The following is an 18532-nucleotide window of genomic DNA, read 5'->3' on the forward strand; positions in this document are numbered from 1 at the left end:
GCCATAAGTTACTTCTTTATATATCACCTACACTATATTGTCATGTTTAGTAAAACATACCATACAGAGTAGTTTACAATCATTCATCAGATCGGCGTTTGTACCTCCTGCTATTCTTTGTGTCCGCTGATTTATGTTTACTCTGTTTAATTAAGAAATAATAAGTTTCCAAGCGTGGTTTATCGTAGATTCTAACACGACCAGCAAATAACCTACACACATGTAGAGCAAAATCTATCTCTGGTTATTCTGCAATAACCCACGCGCGTGCAATGACGTCATCCGATCCAGTGCGTAGCACGGTCGTAAAAAGTAGTTACCATCTAACGCTGTTGATACTAGTATGTCGTGTTAGAATCGAAATAACAAGTTCCCAAGTGATTTTTCGAAGAATAACCCGTGTTTTGAGTTTTTATGCGTAAGAATATATCACGAAGGCCGTAGGTCGCTGACTTCAAATCACTTGTTCCTCACCGATGTGGTTCGAGCCTCACTCGGGGCGTTGAATTCTTCATGTGAGGAAGCCATCCAGCTGGCTTACGGAAGGTCGGTGGTTCTACCCAGGTGCCCTCCCGTGATAAAATAATGCACGGAGGGACACCTGGGGTCTTCCTCCACCATCAAAGCTGAAAAGTCGCCATATGATCTATAATTGTGTCGACGTTAAACCCAACAAAAACAACAACAACAACAACAACAACAAAAAAACAGATATGAAACTCTGACAAACATGCCGGTCTTATATTCATAGACCTTTTTTAAAACTATCGTAGTTGCTTAACAGTGATCAATTAATCTGATAACTATCTTTGTTTTGCCGACCAGCATAACGATGTTCTCCACAAGTAAATGACAACCTCCACATCATACCAGATGTAACCCTTTGATGGCTGGAGTTGTAATGTTTTATAAAATAGCTAAAAGTTGTGATCTTTTGTCAGTCGTATAACAATTAAATGCAGACATCTCAATTGACGTGACAAACATAGAAGTTAATTTTTAGTTAAAATTATGATGGACAATGGTGTCATGATTTGTAATTGTTACATAAAACTGAACTTCACTCATTCTAAACATAATTGATATTCTTCCAAACATTTTTATTGATGGTAACCAGATAGAAAGAAGAATTTACATTTATCTTGGTATACAATTTACTTACACTGGAACCTTGTCTAAAGCAGTCAAAGCTCTATCTGAACAAGCTCTGCGGGCATATCATAGTCTGCTTACTATTTTTGATAGAGTAAAGTTAGATGTTAAAACAAAGTTGCATATGTTTGACTTTATGGTTGCTCCTATATTGTTATATGGATCTAAAGTTGGGGAGCTTACGATTATAAAGAAATCGACAAGCTTCATGTCAAATTCTGTAAATATGTATTAGGTGTTCGCAAACAGACACCAAATGTTGCTGTATATGGTGAGCTAGGTCGATTTCCTTTATCTGTGTTAAATAAAATTCGATCATTAAATTATATGTTAAAAATCAAGAAAAACATTGTATCTCCTATATAATTATGCTATGTTCAATGATTTAGAGAGGAAAAATATTGTAAACTTTTGGGCATCATGTATGAATATTTCTATTGATAAACTTGGTTTTACGTACATTTTAAATGATTTTAATCCCAATGTCAGTTATATGCCAATTCTAAAGAGACGAGTGTATGATCAATATATTCAGGATTGGTCAGCAAGTATAAATACTATGTCCAAGTTAGAGTATTATAGAAAGTATAAATGTACATTCAAATATGAAACATATTTTGACTTAGTGTCAGATGACAAACTTCGCAAGAGTTTAACATGTTTTAGACTATGGGCGCTTTTGTTTGCAAAAATCCGGTTTGGGTTTTAGGTTTTGGTTTGGATAAAAAATAATGATAAACTTAAACTGGTTTCGGTTAAAATGAGTTCTTGAACAAACAGGCGGTTTGTATGAACAAAATGACGAATCTAGAAAAATAGTGATTAAATTTATTTTATGGACAAAGCACATTGATAAAATTACAAAAAAGGCAAATTCGACCTTGGCTCTACTCCGTAGAAATATTCGCCACTGTCCATCAGAATGCAGAAAAAGTGCCTACTTAGCTTTAATACGATCAACTCTCGAATATAGTGCTATTGTTTGGGACCCTTACTTAGAAGGCGATATTAATAAGTTAGAACGTATCCAGCGTCAGGCAGCGAGATTTATTACCGGCGACTACAGGTCTAGAGAAAAAGGATCGGTCACAAACATGTTGGAATCTCTCAAACTAACTCCACTTCAAGATCGTAGAAGAACCAGTCGACTTGTATTTCTCTACAAAGTGGCCGGGGGTCTGGTGCCAGCTATACACCCTTCAGATTACCTACAAACTGTAACTCGTAAAAGACAAATCAGAGCAAAATCATATAGTGATTTCCAAGTGCCAAACATTGTTGAAAACCAAGTAATAAACAATACCAGAGGTTTTAGTGTTAAGCATTGTAAATCTGAGCAATTGAAAAACTCATTTTTTGTGAAAACTATAATTGAATGGAACCACCTGGACGATAGGGTGGTCCGCGCAGAGACAACAGAGGGCTTCAAGTCTGCCCTTCTTCACGATTAAGCGCCTCCCTCCAGTGTGCGAAGCTGTAACAGGCCCTACACTGTAAAACATACAGATACAGATTTATTCTAAATGGAGATAAATGACAGATTTTGTATCTAAGAGCCAAACATATTAAATAACGTGTACTACTATTACTACTCCTCACGTGCCGCCACAATTTAACATAGCAAGGCTAATTATGGCATAGACAGTTGAGTCACTTCCTTTTGCACTCGAGAACATTAGACCAATTGAGTGAATACAAATGTTTGTTTTTGTTAAGTTTAATGTCAGACTGACAGAATTATAGGTCATATATCAACTTTCAATGCATTATTTAAGGCATGGGCGGGCAGCTAGGTAAAGTCACTGTCCGTTAAGTCAGCTGGATTACTTAAAAATCCACACATGAAAGAATTCTACACCCTGAGCAAGGTTCCGAGCACACTGCAGTGAAGGACAAATAATTTAATATCAACTACCCTAACCATCCGGCCACAAAGACTAAGACTGAGATGTAATCATATAACTGTATCCACTATCCAGCAGACTTTTTTTTTTATTTCAATTTGATGAAAATTAGAGATTAAGTGTTTTGTAACAGGGATAACTCCTAAATTGAAATCATTGCTGTTTCCTTGTTTTAGACACACTCAGCAAAGTTTGGCAGTTGTGATGTAGTTAATGTGCAAAAATAGATGACGTTATACTACTCAAGGTTCAAGCAAAGCACATATACTCTGACTCTGGTGCTGGACTGATTTAAGTAAGCAGTTGTATTTTAGGCCAGCGAGTGTATCTTACCTCACAAAAACATGTTTAAATAAATATTAATTAAGATTCTTCAAAAATGGTTGACATATTTAACCTCTGACATTTTTTTCTGATGACGCATTGTATATTCAAAATCCGGATGGCATCCAATGACACCCCTGACTTGATCAGATAATACTTAATACTTTGAACTTTTATGTCACTGTATTAGGTGGGGGGAGAAACCATGGATATACATTATTAAACATAATTGATACTTATGTATATAGTTATATGTATTTCGGTGAATTGAAATTTCTCTACACTAAACGCAGCCACAGGAAAACACTACAGCAATTTCAAGGTAGAGACTGACACACTCATGAAGGCCGTCTCAATGATTGAAAACTCGGCAGAAGAAAGTTCCTCAGTCGTCTTTCTTACAGATGCACTGTCTGTCATGGAAGCTCTTATCAACAATAAAGCTCCGCAGCTAGCCAGGAGAATGCAGCACCTGAGTATAACCTGCAAAGTAGCACTTCAGTGGATTCCATCCCATTGTGGACTTGCAGGCAATGAAGAGGCAGACAAACTGGCTTAGTTAGGAGCTCAGTCAGAACAACCAACAGAACATGTGAGTCACAAGGGGAAAGTCACCATCACTAATGAGACAATGCATTATCAATTGAAACAAACTTGTGCAAACTTGTTTTCGAAGTTAGCATTGTAATAAATTGTACAACATTTGACAACAAGGATCAGCCCTTTTTACAGACTTAATAGTCATTTTTATTTTTGCTGTTGATAACTGCTTTGTCTATATTGAAATGGTTATTTCATGAGGACACGATTTTATAGAATTCACCTTTTGAAGATAAAAACGATGGTATTTATGGCTTGTTAGAAATTAATTACACAACTATGAAATCCATGAAAATTAGTCCTCCACAAGTATGTATGACTTTGCAGTGTTTTACGGCCATTTTTCTGCTTATGTTAACAGGTCCTAGAGCTGTCAGTCAAGTTATTTTCAATTAATATCTTGTCAGGGATAAAAAAACAAGAGGGCCAAGTGGCCCTGGTCGCTCACCTGACAAGCCAATGAGGCACTATGGTTGTAGGAGAACAAGTTAATGACTGAAAATGTTATTTGAACAATTTTGGTAGAGGACCACCCAAGGATCATTCCTGTAAAGTTTCCTTAAATTTGGCTCAACAGTTTCACAGGAGATAATGGTGCAATATAGGCTCGGCCAATCCGGTTGGGCTCACACCCTCAACATCTCGACCAAAGCAATCCTTGATGAAAATCATAATATGTTTTTTTTTTCTCCAGGTTCAAATATCATGTCTTCTTTTTTTTATGAATTTTTGAAATCAAGAGTTTTTCCTATATAAGTCTATGTAAAAACAAGTATCCCTGGGGTGGGGACAATCTTGACTCCAGGGCCATGATTTGAAGAATCTTGGTAGAGGTCAACTAGATAATGATATACACCAAATATCTAATCTCTAGCCGTTGTAGTTTCAGACAAAAAGAATTATCAAGATTTCCCTCTATAATTCTATGTAAAACAAGTAGCCCCTGGGGCGGGGCCAATTTTGACTCCAGGGCCATGATTTGAATAATCTTTGTAGAGGTTCACTAGACAATGCTACATACCAAATATCTAAGCTCTAGACATTGTGGTTTCAGACAAAAAGAATTTTAAAGATTTTCCTATATAAGTCTATGTAAAAACAAGCAGTCCCCAGGGTGGGGCTAATTTTGACTGCAGGGCCACGATTTGTATATTCTTGGTAGAGGTCCACTAGACAATACTACACACCAAATATCTTAACTCTAGCCAATGTAGTTTCAGACAATTTTTTTTAAAGATTTTCCTATACAAGTCTATGTAAAAAACAAGTAATCCCTGGGGCAGGGCCAATTTTGACCCTGGGGCCATAATTTGAACAAATTTTCTAGAAATTCGGTGAGGTGAGTTAAACAAGTTTGGTGAACATGCAAAAATAAATAAAAGCGCTATCGTGAACACAAGGCTAAAATCTGCAATTTTAGCCATTTCAGGGGGCATAACTCCAAGACCCATCGTGCAATATGGCTGGTTTTCGAAAGTGACCGAGATCTAATAGAGATACAAGTTATGTGCAAGTTTGGTTCAAATCAAATGAGAAATGAAAGCACTATCATGAACACAAGCTCAATTGTGCAGATTTTAGCCATTTCAGGGGGCATAACTCCAAGACCTATCTTGCAATATGGCTGGTTTTCGAAAGTATTCGAGATCTAATAGAGATACAAGTTATTTGCAAGTTTGGTTCAAATCAAATAAGAAATGAACGCGCTATCGTGAACACAAGCTCAATTGTGGACGGACGGACGACGGACAAAAGACCATACTAAAAGTTTCTAAAGAGCTAAAAATGAAAATTTAATTGGAAATTAAAATTTTATTGATATGAATAGTTGTATGCATGAAAATAAAAAATACTCATTTTGCTCTTAAAATTTAGTCAGACTAGGGAACTGCTTTGCATAATTATGTATTTATATACTAATGATGTTTATGTGCATATAAAGTTATGTCAATGTGCATAGGGCTTCTTGCTAGGACTTGAACCTAGAATTCTTACAAAAGTAAGTGTGTTTCTTTACACTACAAGAAGTGATCCCTTGCTTAGCAACAGAGACATTTATTTAAATACAAAATATTGCATTTGTATGTTATCCTTCAGAAACAGACACATTTACTATAAATTAAAACTTTATACTATAACAGTAATTGGATTTTGGACTGTCGCAGGTCGGATAATCTTGGAACGAAATGAATGGAATATTTCGACCATGGTAAGAGAAACTGATTATAACGATGTATACATGCCAATCAAAGAGAATGTTTTCAGAAGTAATTATTGACAAATGAATTCGGCTGAGCATAAAGATTACCACGGGTTTTCTCCAGAAATGAACAAATTCTTTTTTTTTCCTTACTCGTTTCCATTTTGGTCCACACGGTCCGCCATTTTTTCTCGAACTGCAATAAATTTCGGATACAACAAACCGAATAAACCGCCTCCGGAGGCAGTTTGGTCGGTTTGACAAACCGGTTAGCGGTTTTTTAAAACAAATGACACAAACCTTTTCCAGATCAAAACCAGTTTTACAAAACAAATCGAAAGTTTGGCAAACCGGTTTGAAACCGAACTGAGTTTGTTACAAACAAAAGCGCCATATGTTCACATTCCTTAGAAATTGAACTTGGGCGATATGCCGGTGTAAATAGAGAAGACAGACATTGTAGAATATGCAATAATAGAGTTGTTGCATCAGAGTATCACTTCTTACTTTGTTGTAATAAGTATACTGATATACGCAATAACTACTTGGGCCATATATCATGGCCATCTATGAACAAATTTGTTAATATCATGTCCTCAGAAAATAAATGTAAATTGCTTAGACTATGTAAATATGTAAAACATGCTTTTTCGTTACGAACTGATATCCTTGATACTTTACAAACTGTTCCTTAATTGTTATTTTGCAGACTGTATTTTAGTATATGTTGAATGTGTTGCCATTTTCATTGTATGTAATTGTATATGATTGTATTCGGTCAAAGGCAATTGTATTGTCAATTTGTTTTAATAAAACTTGAACTAAACTTGAAACTTGATATTGGAGGAGAATAATCCATATTGCCAGTGATATATATTGGTTTCTGTTAATAGGAATATTGAAACATACAAAGTGTGGAAACCAAGCACTTGCAAAAGATGTATTTGCCAGTACCCAACGTAAGTGACTTGCTTTAGACTAAGCTTATACTTATTTGACTGAAAATCTTACATATCTTCCAACAATACATTATTCAACAATTCGATCAGGTTTTGTTTTATTGTTTCGTTGAATAAGTTTCTTTCTAAGTTTACAGCTAAAGTTTTCTTTTGTTTTTCGTAAAATATAATTTGACTCTGAATCTGATTCTTAGATGGAAGCGTATCCATTTGAAGCAAGACGATACACCGCTACATACATTTAAATATCTGATCTTAGATGTAGATGGTTGATACATTACTTACTTTAAAAAATAAACAAAATGTATTTCATTTCCAATTTACAGGTATTGTGGTCAGTATAGATATTTTACCTGCATGGCGCAGGTAGATGAAAAAAGATGTCAGCCAGGCTGGAGACACCGCGGAGACTACAACTGCAACATCCGTAAGTACTGCAATCTGACACAGGAGAGACTACAAATAAAAAGAATCAACGAAAAACAAAAAGTACAGTGATCTGATACAGGGGAGAATATGAGTGTAATATCTTAAGTACTGTTATCTGACAAACAGGAAAATACTACTGTGGTATTTGTTAAAACTATGATACAGGAGAGAATATGAGTGTAATATCTAAAGTACTGTTATCTGACAAAAAGGAGAATAAAACTGTAGTATTTGTAAAATCTATAATTTGACACAGGAGAGAATATGAGTGCATTATCCAAAGTACTGTTATCTGACACAGGAAACACCATTAGTTACACAGCTTGTTGGTGACAGGATACGGGATATACGCTGTCGAGGAAATCCATATCAGGCGAGAGCGATATGGATTTTCGAGACAGCGTATATCCCGTATCCTGTCACCAACAAGCTGTGTAACGATTTTATCTTGCCGACTACCCTTTACTTACATGCAGAGTTATTCCGCTTTTACGGTTAACTTTTGTCAAACTTCATGAGCTTCAACTTAAGTAGAATGAAATCGGCAAGAAAACACTATTTACTGTCGGAAACGATACTATCGCTGGAGCTAATAAATAATCTGACTTGGTTCAAATACGCCGACAGTGTGGCAGCCATTTTTTTTTAATCAGAATTCATATCTGAAATATACTAGCAGGATATGGAATATATCCTGTCTCCACGTGACGTCTATTGACCAATAGAAATGCAAGAAACTTGTAGGAGGCAAGATAATTTGTCATATCCGTAAAAAACTGTAATCTGACACACTCGAGAATGTGAAATATATTTGTGGCCATAAGCAGTGTTTTAATATACAGGGAACAGTATAATAGTAATATTCGTATAAATTTGTATACTGTGATCAGACACATACTACGATCTGAGCAAATATTAAAGTGTAGGAATAAATTTATATTTACATAATTATATTGTTTGTTTAACAAATTCCAAACTACTTTATTTTGAGACTGTTAAACAATTTCAGCAATATGCAGACCAAACTGTGGTCCTGGGGAATGTATAGCGCCCAATACATGTGACTGTAAAAATCTGGCAGTTGGCGCTTTTTGTCAAACACGTAAGACATTATCATACATGATATGAAAGATTACCAATCTCAGTCTGTTCATAAAAATCAGAGCTAAATGAATTTTTACGTAATATACGAATGTAAATGCTAATTTTCTTGAAGTCTTAGAGATGAGAAATCAATTAATATAAGGGTTCGGCTATAACAAATAATGCCTTTATTCCGGAAAAAAGTCTAGTTTATAAATAAATTGCTATGACACATAAAATGAATTTCAGAATCAAAATCATTGTAAACGACGGCGTTTTCTTTTTCAGTGATTTGCTCGTACGACAGACCATGTTACCCAGGCAACTGTTACGATAACAACAAATGTAACTGCACAGCCGGGTTTACAAAAGAGTCATCTTCAGAATACGGTTGTCTGAAAAGTATGATTTATTTTTCTTTTATTTGTGGTACAGTTATTTTTGAAGCAATACTTATTTAAAGGCAGTATAAATGAAAACTAAGGTATTCCAAGCATAAACGTGCCTCAATATATGAAAAATTAAATAGGACACCTATCACGTGGATTGGTTTGAACTAAGTTATACGGTAAAGTCGTCAAAATAGAATATTTAAAGCAGAGGAGGGTTATTTACCGTAATCTGTAATACATAACATAACAATCATTTTATTAACTAGTTACATGTAACATAACATAAGAGTATACATATACAATGTTTTCACATGTAAATAAATTTTCACATGACATGGTACCTTTTGATAAATGATTAACAGCATAATTGTTTTGTTAGTGGAGCAAGGGGGAAAGGGGTAAATGCCCTACTGTATCATAAATAAATTTGTAAATGACATATTTGAAACCGATTTTAATGTTTTTCACATCATGGTTAACACAAAAACTGTTCAGGGCATCTCCCCTGGAGCCCTAAGTACATGTATTGTTTTTTGACGTAAGGTCAACTGCTGCACTATTACTTAAATCCGCACTTACAGCATTATGGGTTGGCGTTACTTGTACTGTTGAAACTAAGTTATGTCTTTCTTGCTGTGAGGCATACTCGCTCATAGACTGGCTGTACGGGTCGTCTGTTTCCGACGATGAATCATAAGATGCTCTCATCTCCGAGTCACTTCCGGTTCCGGAATTGTCGTCTGATTGCGATTCCGCTAATACGCCATAACGATTGCGTGTTGCCGCTGGTTCAGCGTTCATTCGCTGATGGGATGTACTCTTTTATTTATCCTGACGTTTTCTCGGCCTATAGTCAGACGTCCCTGTTTCATAATATCACGCCATTGAGGAAACTCATCCTGGACAACTTTTTTCCTGACTATTAGTTTAGCTGGATAGCCAATATGTACAGTTTAGGTGGATTTTTGGCTCTCTCCGTATTATATATCAAGGCCATATACGGGACCTGGCTTCAAGAATCTCGTTCGGATAATCTCGGTTAATGCCAAAGTTTGTTTTGCCTTTTAATTTAAATCCACACGAGATTATTTTTTCGACGTCACGATGATCTCTAAAACAGACTATAACCGGTCTTGTTTTTCCACGCACCGGTGCGCCGAGACGGTGAGCTCTTTGTATACAAATATCACTTGGGTCAATTTCTAGTTCATTTTTGATAAATGTTTTGACAATCGATTCACAATCTTCAATTAGATAAATTTCTTGTGTGCCGCGGAAAACTAAATTGTTTCTAGACTGCTCACCTCAACATCAATACTTTTGTATTCCAGGGTTTTCATGCGTGCAGTTAACTGATCATTATTTGAGGCGAAGGTTTTGACCTGCTCTTTCACGTTATACACTCGAGCACTCAGGTTATTTGTGCGTGATATCACCTCAAATAAGGTCACAAGTTTATCGTCAGTTGACAGATTTTTGAACTCTTCAGTGGATAACAAATTAAACTTACTTGATTCAGAATGTTCTAAGTTACTATAAGTGCCTCCGGTTGATCGCCTTTGCCTTTTTGAGCCTTTTGTTTTCCATTCATTTGGTAAATTACAATTGTCCACGTCACCTCCGCCATGATGAGCGCCTCGTGATTGAGAAAACCCATGTACAAATTCCCTATTAAACTCCACTCTACAAAGATCTCCGTAGTAAGTCACAGCGGGACTTGTATGCAAAACCTTTTTTCTTCAGAATGACCAAAAATGTGAAAAAAGCTTCAAAACTTATTTCTAAATTATTATAAACATAACATGCATCTTGCTAAGTTCTATTTTGTGAACATTTAGCTTATGTTGTGATCGCAAAAACTTTTACCTCAGGTAGGTGTTTCTGAACCAAATATATATATATATTCACAAACAGGTGAATCTATGAAATCTGACATAGGTTTGATTATCATTGATGTACATTTGTGTAAGTTCTGTACCTAAGGGGTAAAAAAGGTTGGCATTTTGGTTGCTTGTTTCATGCGATTCTCCATTTACTTCTATTGTATTGTTAAAACATATAATTTATTTTGCTATACCACAGTGGGAACAAACAACAAGCCATTCATCGGTAAATCAACAACAATTATCCAGCATATCCGTAGAACCGACAACAAATTTCTCTTCTACTTCTTGTTGGATGGAACGGACGAAACACCGGGCAAACTCATCGTTTGGAGTAATCAGCGAGTTTTTAACGAAATGGAGTTTCAGTTTGAGACAACGTACGAACCACCAGAGCCTTTGACTGAAAGACCTGCATACGTGCACAGCACTAGGGTTGGAATCACAGAGGGCACTGTTTTTCTTCGAGTCCTTAACTACAAAAATGGTACTTAGATTTGTAACGTTATATTGACATTTCTTTAAAGTCATACTTAAGTATATATGTCAATTCAGCTGTATTTGAAAATAGCATAGGGACATCTGATGAAATGTCTTTGCTTACAACAACCGATCGCTGTGTCAAGGGTCAGAGCGATAGTGTATATTTCTTTAGCGAGGCATAATTCTCTAATATAAACAATTCGAATGTTGTATTTTTCGATGCAGCTATATATAGATGTTGCATTCTAATTCCAATGAAATCTGTTGATCCCAAAGAATGAATACTTTAGAGGACACCACGCTCCATTAACTACGGTTGCTAACATACACCACGTCGTCATATAAGAATGTAGTTTCTACATGACATATGCGTGGTTTCGCGACATTAGAACATTTCTTATTCAGCAGAAACCGCAAGTTAAAAACACTGGATCAAACAAGAAAGAGTAAACAAAGTTGTAAATAATAACAACTTCCATGGTGGTATTTAAAGTACGAATACTCATCATTTTCGTAATTAGATCGAAACTTGTAAACTGAGATTTATTTCTTCAGTGAAAAAATGAAGGATAAAGGGTATTATAGTAGTCTAAACGTGGGATACGCTTAATTGTTGCGATTCAAAGTACCGGATTGAACTTTAATTAAGTTGCCGTAGTGTGCTTTTACTTCCTTTGTAGACTGTTTTTCTAGATTTTTTAACGTGAAACCCATACCACAGCTAACGCGTTAAATTTTATTTGTAGAATACCAAACAGTTTTAAAACAGAATTTTATTGGCCATCGTTTGATTAATTTCGCAGAAATCACTTCTTAGTTGTAGCGTGACGCCTGTTGTTTAGTATGGTGCTTTTGTAATATTATATTATGAGAGAGTAATATGAAAAATGTTCACCGCGAAATATATGAATATAGACCGAGGCGGAATGCAATATTTATTTTATTATACCGAAAATATATAAAGGTCGAAATATTTACTTGAAAATCAACATAATGATTTAAATGATTATTTAATATAAAAAAGTAATTACTAACCAAATAAGAACATAATTAAGGAGTCTTTACTTGTTAGCGCTCGGAAATAGTGGCGACTTTGCTATGTATTAAGACTTTTTTTGATAGATTTAATTGCTCATCCCTATATATTTGTGCGCATATTTCAACGCTGAAATCGACAGCAGTAACATTCGAAAAAAAAAAAAAAAAAAAAACGGCGATAACTTGCTTACTTCTAAAAGAAACATATAAGTGTGAGTACTCATTTTCTTAGTTAGATTGCTGATAGTTTCGATTCAATATTGTTTTCGAAATTCATGGCGCGTAGAACAAATTATAGAAAAAAAGAAATATCGGCCGAAAACACCAGGAAAGGTAATTTAGTCCTAAAGTATGTATAAGCGCCTCGTCTGAAAATTTATCTTCTCAGTCTTTTAATCAATGTGAAAGTATCAATCTCGCAACGGGTGTCAATTTCTCAACGGGTGATATGAAAAAATAATATCACATGTGCAGAAAAACAAAATAACGCCGTTGCGCATGTGATATGAAATACTGGATCATATCACATGCGCAGAAATTGAAAATAACGGTTGTGCGCATGAGATATAAAATCACTGGTGAATATTATATATTATTATTCAAGTTAAAGTAATGGGAAAATTTGCATTGGGCATTTATGTGCGGTATAATAATGATAATTTATCCATCGTATTGGTGCTATAATGATATCTTTGATCGAATAATAATTGATTCATTAAATCGTTTACAGAGGAACATCCAACACAAAAATACGATATACCGTGCAGTGGGACAAACCAAAACAACCCGAAACAACTGTTTAATTGTTCAATAATAGGCGAAGAATTCAAGACCCTGATTGAACATTCTGACACGTAAGTAGAGAATAGATAATAAATATGTTGAATTAAAAAATTGATCTTGAACGTTGATATGATGTATAGCTAATTCCTATACATGATAGTAAGCATCATATTAATCTTCAAGATTAGTCATTGAATACCTTTAAAAATAGAGAATGAAGTCTTTCACGTACATGCACTCGTACAATTATATGAAGCCTCAACCACTGCTTTTGTTTCTGTTTTTTTTTCTGTTGCTCTTTTCTGAAGTAATCTATGTTTTCTGTTTCAGAGCGTATAAATGTATACTTGCTATAATTTGAAACATAAATTAAATGCATATTATTTTTGTTATCCGAATACCTCGATCTGGAGTACAACGTGTTGTTCAATCGGTAAAAGATTTGAAAAAATAAATTATTGTTCGTTAATTGAATGTAGAGAAAAAAATAAAGTTTACTTATTATTCTTATTTCGTAGATTGAAAGTCACCTTTGCAGCAAAGAATGGTGGGTATCGAAGATTAAGTAGACTGGGAAGTCTTCAGCCGTTTGAATACTTTGAAGGACAAACTGCTACCAAAAACGTAAGAAAGAGAAATTTATTTCCCTTGCGCAAAGTGCGTTATGTCTATTTAAAAAATAAAGATTCTTAGTAAAGCCTTTTTTGTTAGCTCACTTGTCACATTGTGACAGGGTGAGCTTTTGTAATCGCCCTTCGTCCGTCGTCAGTCCACAACTGCTTGTGAACACGATAGAGACCACATTTTGCAATCAACTTTAATCAAACTTGCACACAACTTGTATTGGCATAATATCTCGGTTCCTTTCGAAAACTGGCCAGATCCCGTCATGGGTTCCAGAGTTACGGCCCCTTAAAGGACCAAAATTTGCTGTTTTTGGTTTGTGAACGTGATAGAGACCACATTTTGCAATTGATTTTAATTAAACTTGCACACAACTTGTAATTGGCATAATATCCTTAAAGGCCCAAAATTTGCTATTTGGATTTGTAGTCATACAGAGTCTTCATTTATGGTTTAATTTGAAACAAACTTGCAAAATAGCTTTAACAACAATAACACTTGGATTCCGTGATGAATCTGTCAGATCCATTCATAGGTTTCTTTTCTGAGTTACGGTCCCTGATAGACCCCTGAAAGAGCAAAAGTTTGTTAATTTTTACCTTGTGAACACGAAAGAAGTGACATTTTGTATTTGATTTTAATTAAACTTACATACACCTTAAGTCACAATAAGATATCGGTTCCTTTCGAAAACCTGCTAGATTCCATCATGAGTTCTAGAGTTACTGCCCCTACAAGTGGCAAAAGTTTCTATTTTGGCACTTTCAGCCATATAGAGGTTTCATTTATGCTTTGATTTGATACAAACTTGCACAGAATGTTTTTCTTGATGATAGGCCTGGATCGAAACTGGATTATGTTGGGTCAAAAACTAGGTCATCAGGTCAAATAAAAGGAAAAGCTTGTTAACAACCTAGAGGCCACATTTATGACCCTATCTTCATGAAACTTGGTCAGAATATTTATCTTGATGATTCCTAGGCCAGTTTCAAAACTGGGTTATATGGGGTCAAAAACTAGGTCATCCGGTCAAATCAAAGGAAAAGCTTGTTACCACTCCTGAGGCCACATGTATGACCCTATCTTCTTGAAACTTGGTCAGAATGTTTATCTTGATGATTCCTAGGCCAAGTTTCAAACTTGGTCATGTGGGGGTCAAAAACTTGGTCACCCGCTCAAATAAAAGGAAAAGCTTTTAAACACGCTATGGGCAATATTTATGACCCTACCTTCATGAAACTTGGTAAGAATGTTTTTCTCGATGATTCCAATGCCAATTTCGAAACTGGTTCATGTGGGGTCAAAAACTTGGTCACCACTCAGATCAAAGGAAAAGCTTGTTCACACCGTAGAGGCCACATCTATGACTCTATCTTCATGAAACTTGGTCAGAATGTTTATCTTGATGATTCAGAGGCCAAGTTTAACAGGTGAGCGATATAGGGTCATCATGACCCTTTTGTTTGAAATATGTGAATGCATGTAGAGATGTCAAAAGCTTAAATAAACATTCAATATCTGGCTTAAGTAATACCCGCACCCCATTTTAAACACACCGAGAGTGAGAACAAATTAACGCCTAGTACTTACAATGACCTGACCAGATTAAATCAGACATTCACAAACGCATTTCAACAGATGCATCGTTCAAGTAGAAGTAAAATAATTTGGACATTTAATTGCCTTATGTATAGTTTTGTTTTATAACCCCGTCACACATAAAAAAGAAGAAACATAAGGACTCATATTTCATAAATGACCTGTTAACATTCCAATAATTTTCATTGCTACAAACAGCGCTTAATTTTTGCATGTTTTGTGTTTACCTTTCTAGGTTTACTTCAAATTTGATTTTCAAGCGCCAAAACATTGCACTGAGGATGAAATTGAAGGCTACAAACCAACCGATTGTGGAAACAACGCAACAATCTTAGATGTTGTCTCTGAATTTACAAAAGTAAATAGACTGTATTAAGAAATGAAACTATCTGATTTATCAATTACACATGTCCTCATGAAACGCGAATATAATGGGATATTCATGCATAAAACGATACGATTTTGTTAGTTGTTTCTCGTATACTATAAATTTACAAGGGATGAAACTGAATGTTAACGAAAATACAGTTATTGCCAATAAAACGTGTTTACCGGATTCTTTGACTGAGTCTAAAGGTCCGCTTTGGACCTAACCTGACAGCACGCGTCTCGGTCGGTTGCATTTATAAAGTTTCATACATATGTCTTTGCATTTATGCAAACGTTCTTTCTAGAATGCTTTGATTTATTCATTTAATGTTTTCAAGTGTTCATTAAATTAGTTTTATCTACAACAGCATATGTTAAGGCGTTATTAATTATTTCTCCCACCACACAGTGGTGTGGGAGACATATCGATTTACTCCAGTCTGTCTGTCTGTCTGTCTGTCACAAAGCTTGTCCGCACTCTAAATAGAACATTTCTCATCCGATCTTCACCAAACTCAACAAAATGTGTCTGCCAATAAGTGCTCGGCCAAATTCGATAACTAGCCAAATCGGCCTAGGCACTTCGGAATTATGGCCCTTGATTTACCAAAAACACTCGGATTTCTTGCACAGTTTTACCCCTAAACCGACGCCTATACTACTAGTAGTATGGGTGTCCTTTTGGTGTCAAGAAAGCGCATGCACATGTGGATTAAGTAAACAGTATATAAAGACTGACTTACTATTTACATGATTAGGCAGTTGTGGGAGACATGCGCTTTTCTCAAAAGCATCTCTAGTTTGGCATTTAAATTTACAACGACTTGCGTTGTCTCCTCCCCGGTCTTGCGAATCTTTATCAACAATATTTACACATCAAATAAATCAACAAAATCTATGAGAAGATCCTTTGTAAGCAAAAAATGCAACCAAGTAAAATTGTAGCAGATCTGGTTTTCCTGTCTGTACATAAGAGGTAATGAAATGTGTAACATACTTACGCCTACTGGTATTAGCACCGGCTTAAGCGGATTCTGCTACGGTAAAATTGAATGTACTCTATAATCCCAAAGGACCAGAAAATATAAAAATTAGCCCAATCCCCTGATCAATTTAAATTTCATGCAAGCAAATCCGTTTCCCATTATCCAATAAACGACTGTAGTCGTATGTTAGGTAAAAGAAAATCTGAATTCTGCTCATGCCAGTGTTATTCAGAACAAACTTTCAAAGAATGTCAAAGTGGAATTGCTAGAGGTCTCTTCATCCTTTTGTGAAATAAAACAAGCCATGTGCAGATTACCGTCTTTTTCAAAATTAATATGGACTATATGTAGTATTTGCAGCATACTCATTCCAAAAAGTAACTAAATGGGCACATACGCATGACCCTCTATTCCAAAAGTAATAAAATCTGTAAAAGGATGCTTTGGAAGCATAGAATGCAACCAAGCAACCAAGCGGAATAATAGCAGACTCGGTTTGATTGAGTCTGTTCATGACAGGTAATGAAATGTACAACACCTCTCACGGCCCCTAGCACCGTCTATTAGACATCTATTGAATGGGCTCCATGATCCGAAAGGACCCACATTTCAGTTTCATCAATGTTTTTGACCTCTTCAATGAAATATTAGAGTATAACATTGTTTTAATATTGCCACAGGATCCTATAACCGTATATTGGAAAGGCTGGACAGATGACCTCTACGGTTCTCAGATGTGGATGTACTACCTAGAACTTCACAAACTTGTAGTAAATGATGCCACCCTACATCTTACAGAACGAGATCCAGTTGGACCAATGGATAGAGCGTTTGTCATGCATATGGGAGATTTGCACACGCATACATTTACACCTAAAGAGCCAGGAATGTATAGGTGGGTGTCTGCTTTGCATGCTCAAATACTAACAAAAGGTTCAAAAGGTTCAAAGCATACTTGGAGCACTTCTTCCACTTACTGACCTTTTACATGTTAACTTTCAATGCGTATTTGTACGAAGTTAGCAGTGTCTCAGACAGGCATAAAATTGTAACGGCCAGGTCCCTGTTCAGCACCTGCGTATATAGCCTGCTTGAACCCTCTTTAGAACATTGTAATGATAAGGCTCAATACCTCAGTCATGCTAGAACTAGGTCATCAGTCTTCTGGCAATCTGACTTTCAAATAATATTCTGTTTTATCAGTATAGCCATAATAATTGCTTTCGTCACCTTCACACTTGGTATGAAATAAAATCTGTATTTGTCTGTTTTGTCCTTGTGTGTTTATTTTGTGTGTGTGCGTGTGTGGTGTGCGAGTGTTGTTCGTGTGTGCCTTTGGGGAGGCTGCGTTTTTGGGACGTGGCTTTCCCTGTTGGATATTCTTCCTTGTTTTAATTGAAACTGTTCATGACAGGTTATAAAATGTGTAGCATCCCTCACGCTCCTCTGGTACCAGCTAAAGCGGAATTCTATTACAGTAAAAATTATAGTACTCAATTATCCCAAAGGATCAGCAAATATAACAACACTGAGTCCAACTACGGGGAGACAAGACCATAGACCAAACATTCACTTTAGTCTGACTTACTTTGGATTTACTTAAATTTGTCTTCTGTTGTTTGACATACACTTTGACGCTATGTATCTACTGAACACACATTTCATAAAGTAAAATTTCCCTTACAAATATGGTATCCGTCTGTCTGATGATGATACACAGTAAA

General features: G+C 35.7%; 1 protein-coding gene across 9 annotated transcripts in view; it reads left to right on the forward strand.

Moving 5' to 3' along the window:
- LOC123532684 (uncharacterized) overlaps positions 1-18532 on the forward strand; it is a 167823-nt gene that overhangs the window by 62152 nt on the left and 87139 nt on the right. For 5 of the 9 annotated variants that reach the window (XM_053518481.1, XM_053518480.1, XM_053518479.1 and 2 more), the window contains exons 2-10: positions 7074-7139; positions 7466-7566; positions 8578-8670; positions 8940-9053; positions 11126-11413; positions 13178-13301; positions 13749-13854; positions 15689-15811; positions 17489-17703. The exons of the other annotated variants lie outside the window; for them this stretch is intronic. In XM_053518481.1, coding sequence (XP_053374456.1) covers positions 7074-7139; positions 7466-7566; positions 8578-8670; positions 8940-9053; positions 11126-11413; positions 13178-13301; positions 13749-13854; positions 15689-15811; positions 17489-17703 — 1230 coding nt within the window. The remainder of the gene's footprint in view (positions 1-7073; positions 7140-7465; positions 7567-8577; positions 8671-8939; positions 9054-11125; positions 11414-13177; positions 13302-13748; positions 13855-15688; positions 15812-17488; positions 17704-18532) is intronic. 9 annotated transcript variants of the gene reach the window in all.

The sequence above is a fragment of the Mercenaria mercenaria genome, chromosome 11 (genome assembly GCF_021730395.1).
Source record: "Mercenaria mercenaria strain notata chromosome 11, MADL_Memer_1, whole genome shotgun sequence".
Taxonomy (NCBI): Eukaryota; Metazoa; Mollusca; class Bivalvia; order Venerida; family Veneridae; genus Mercenaria; species Mercenaria mercenaria.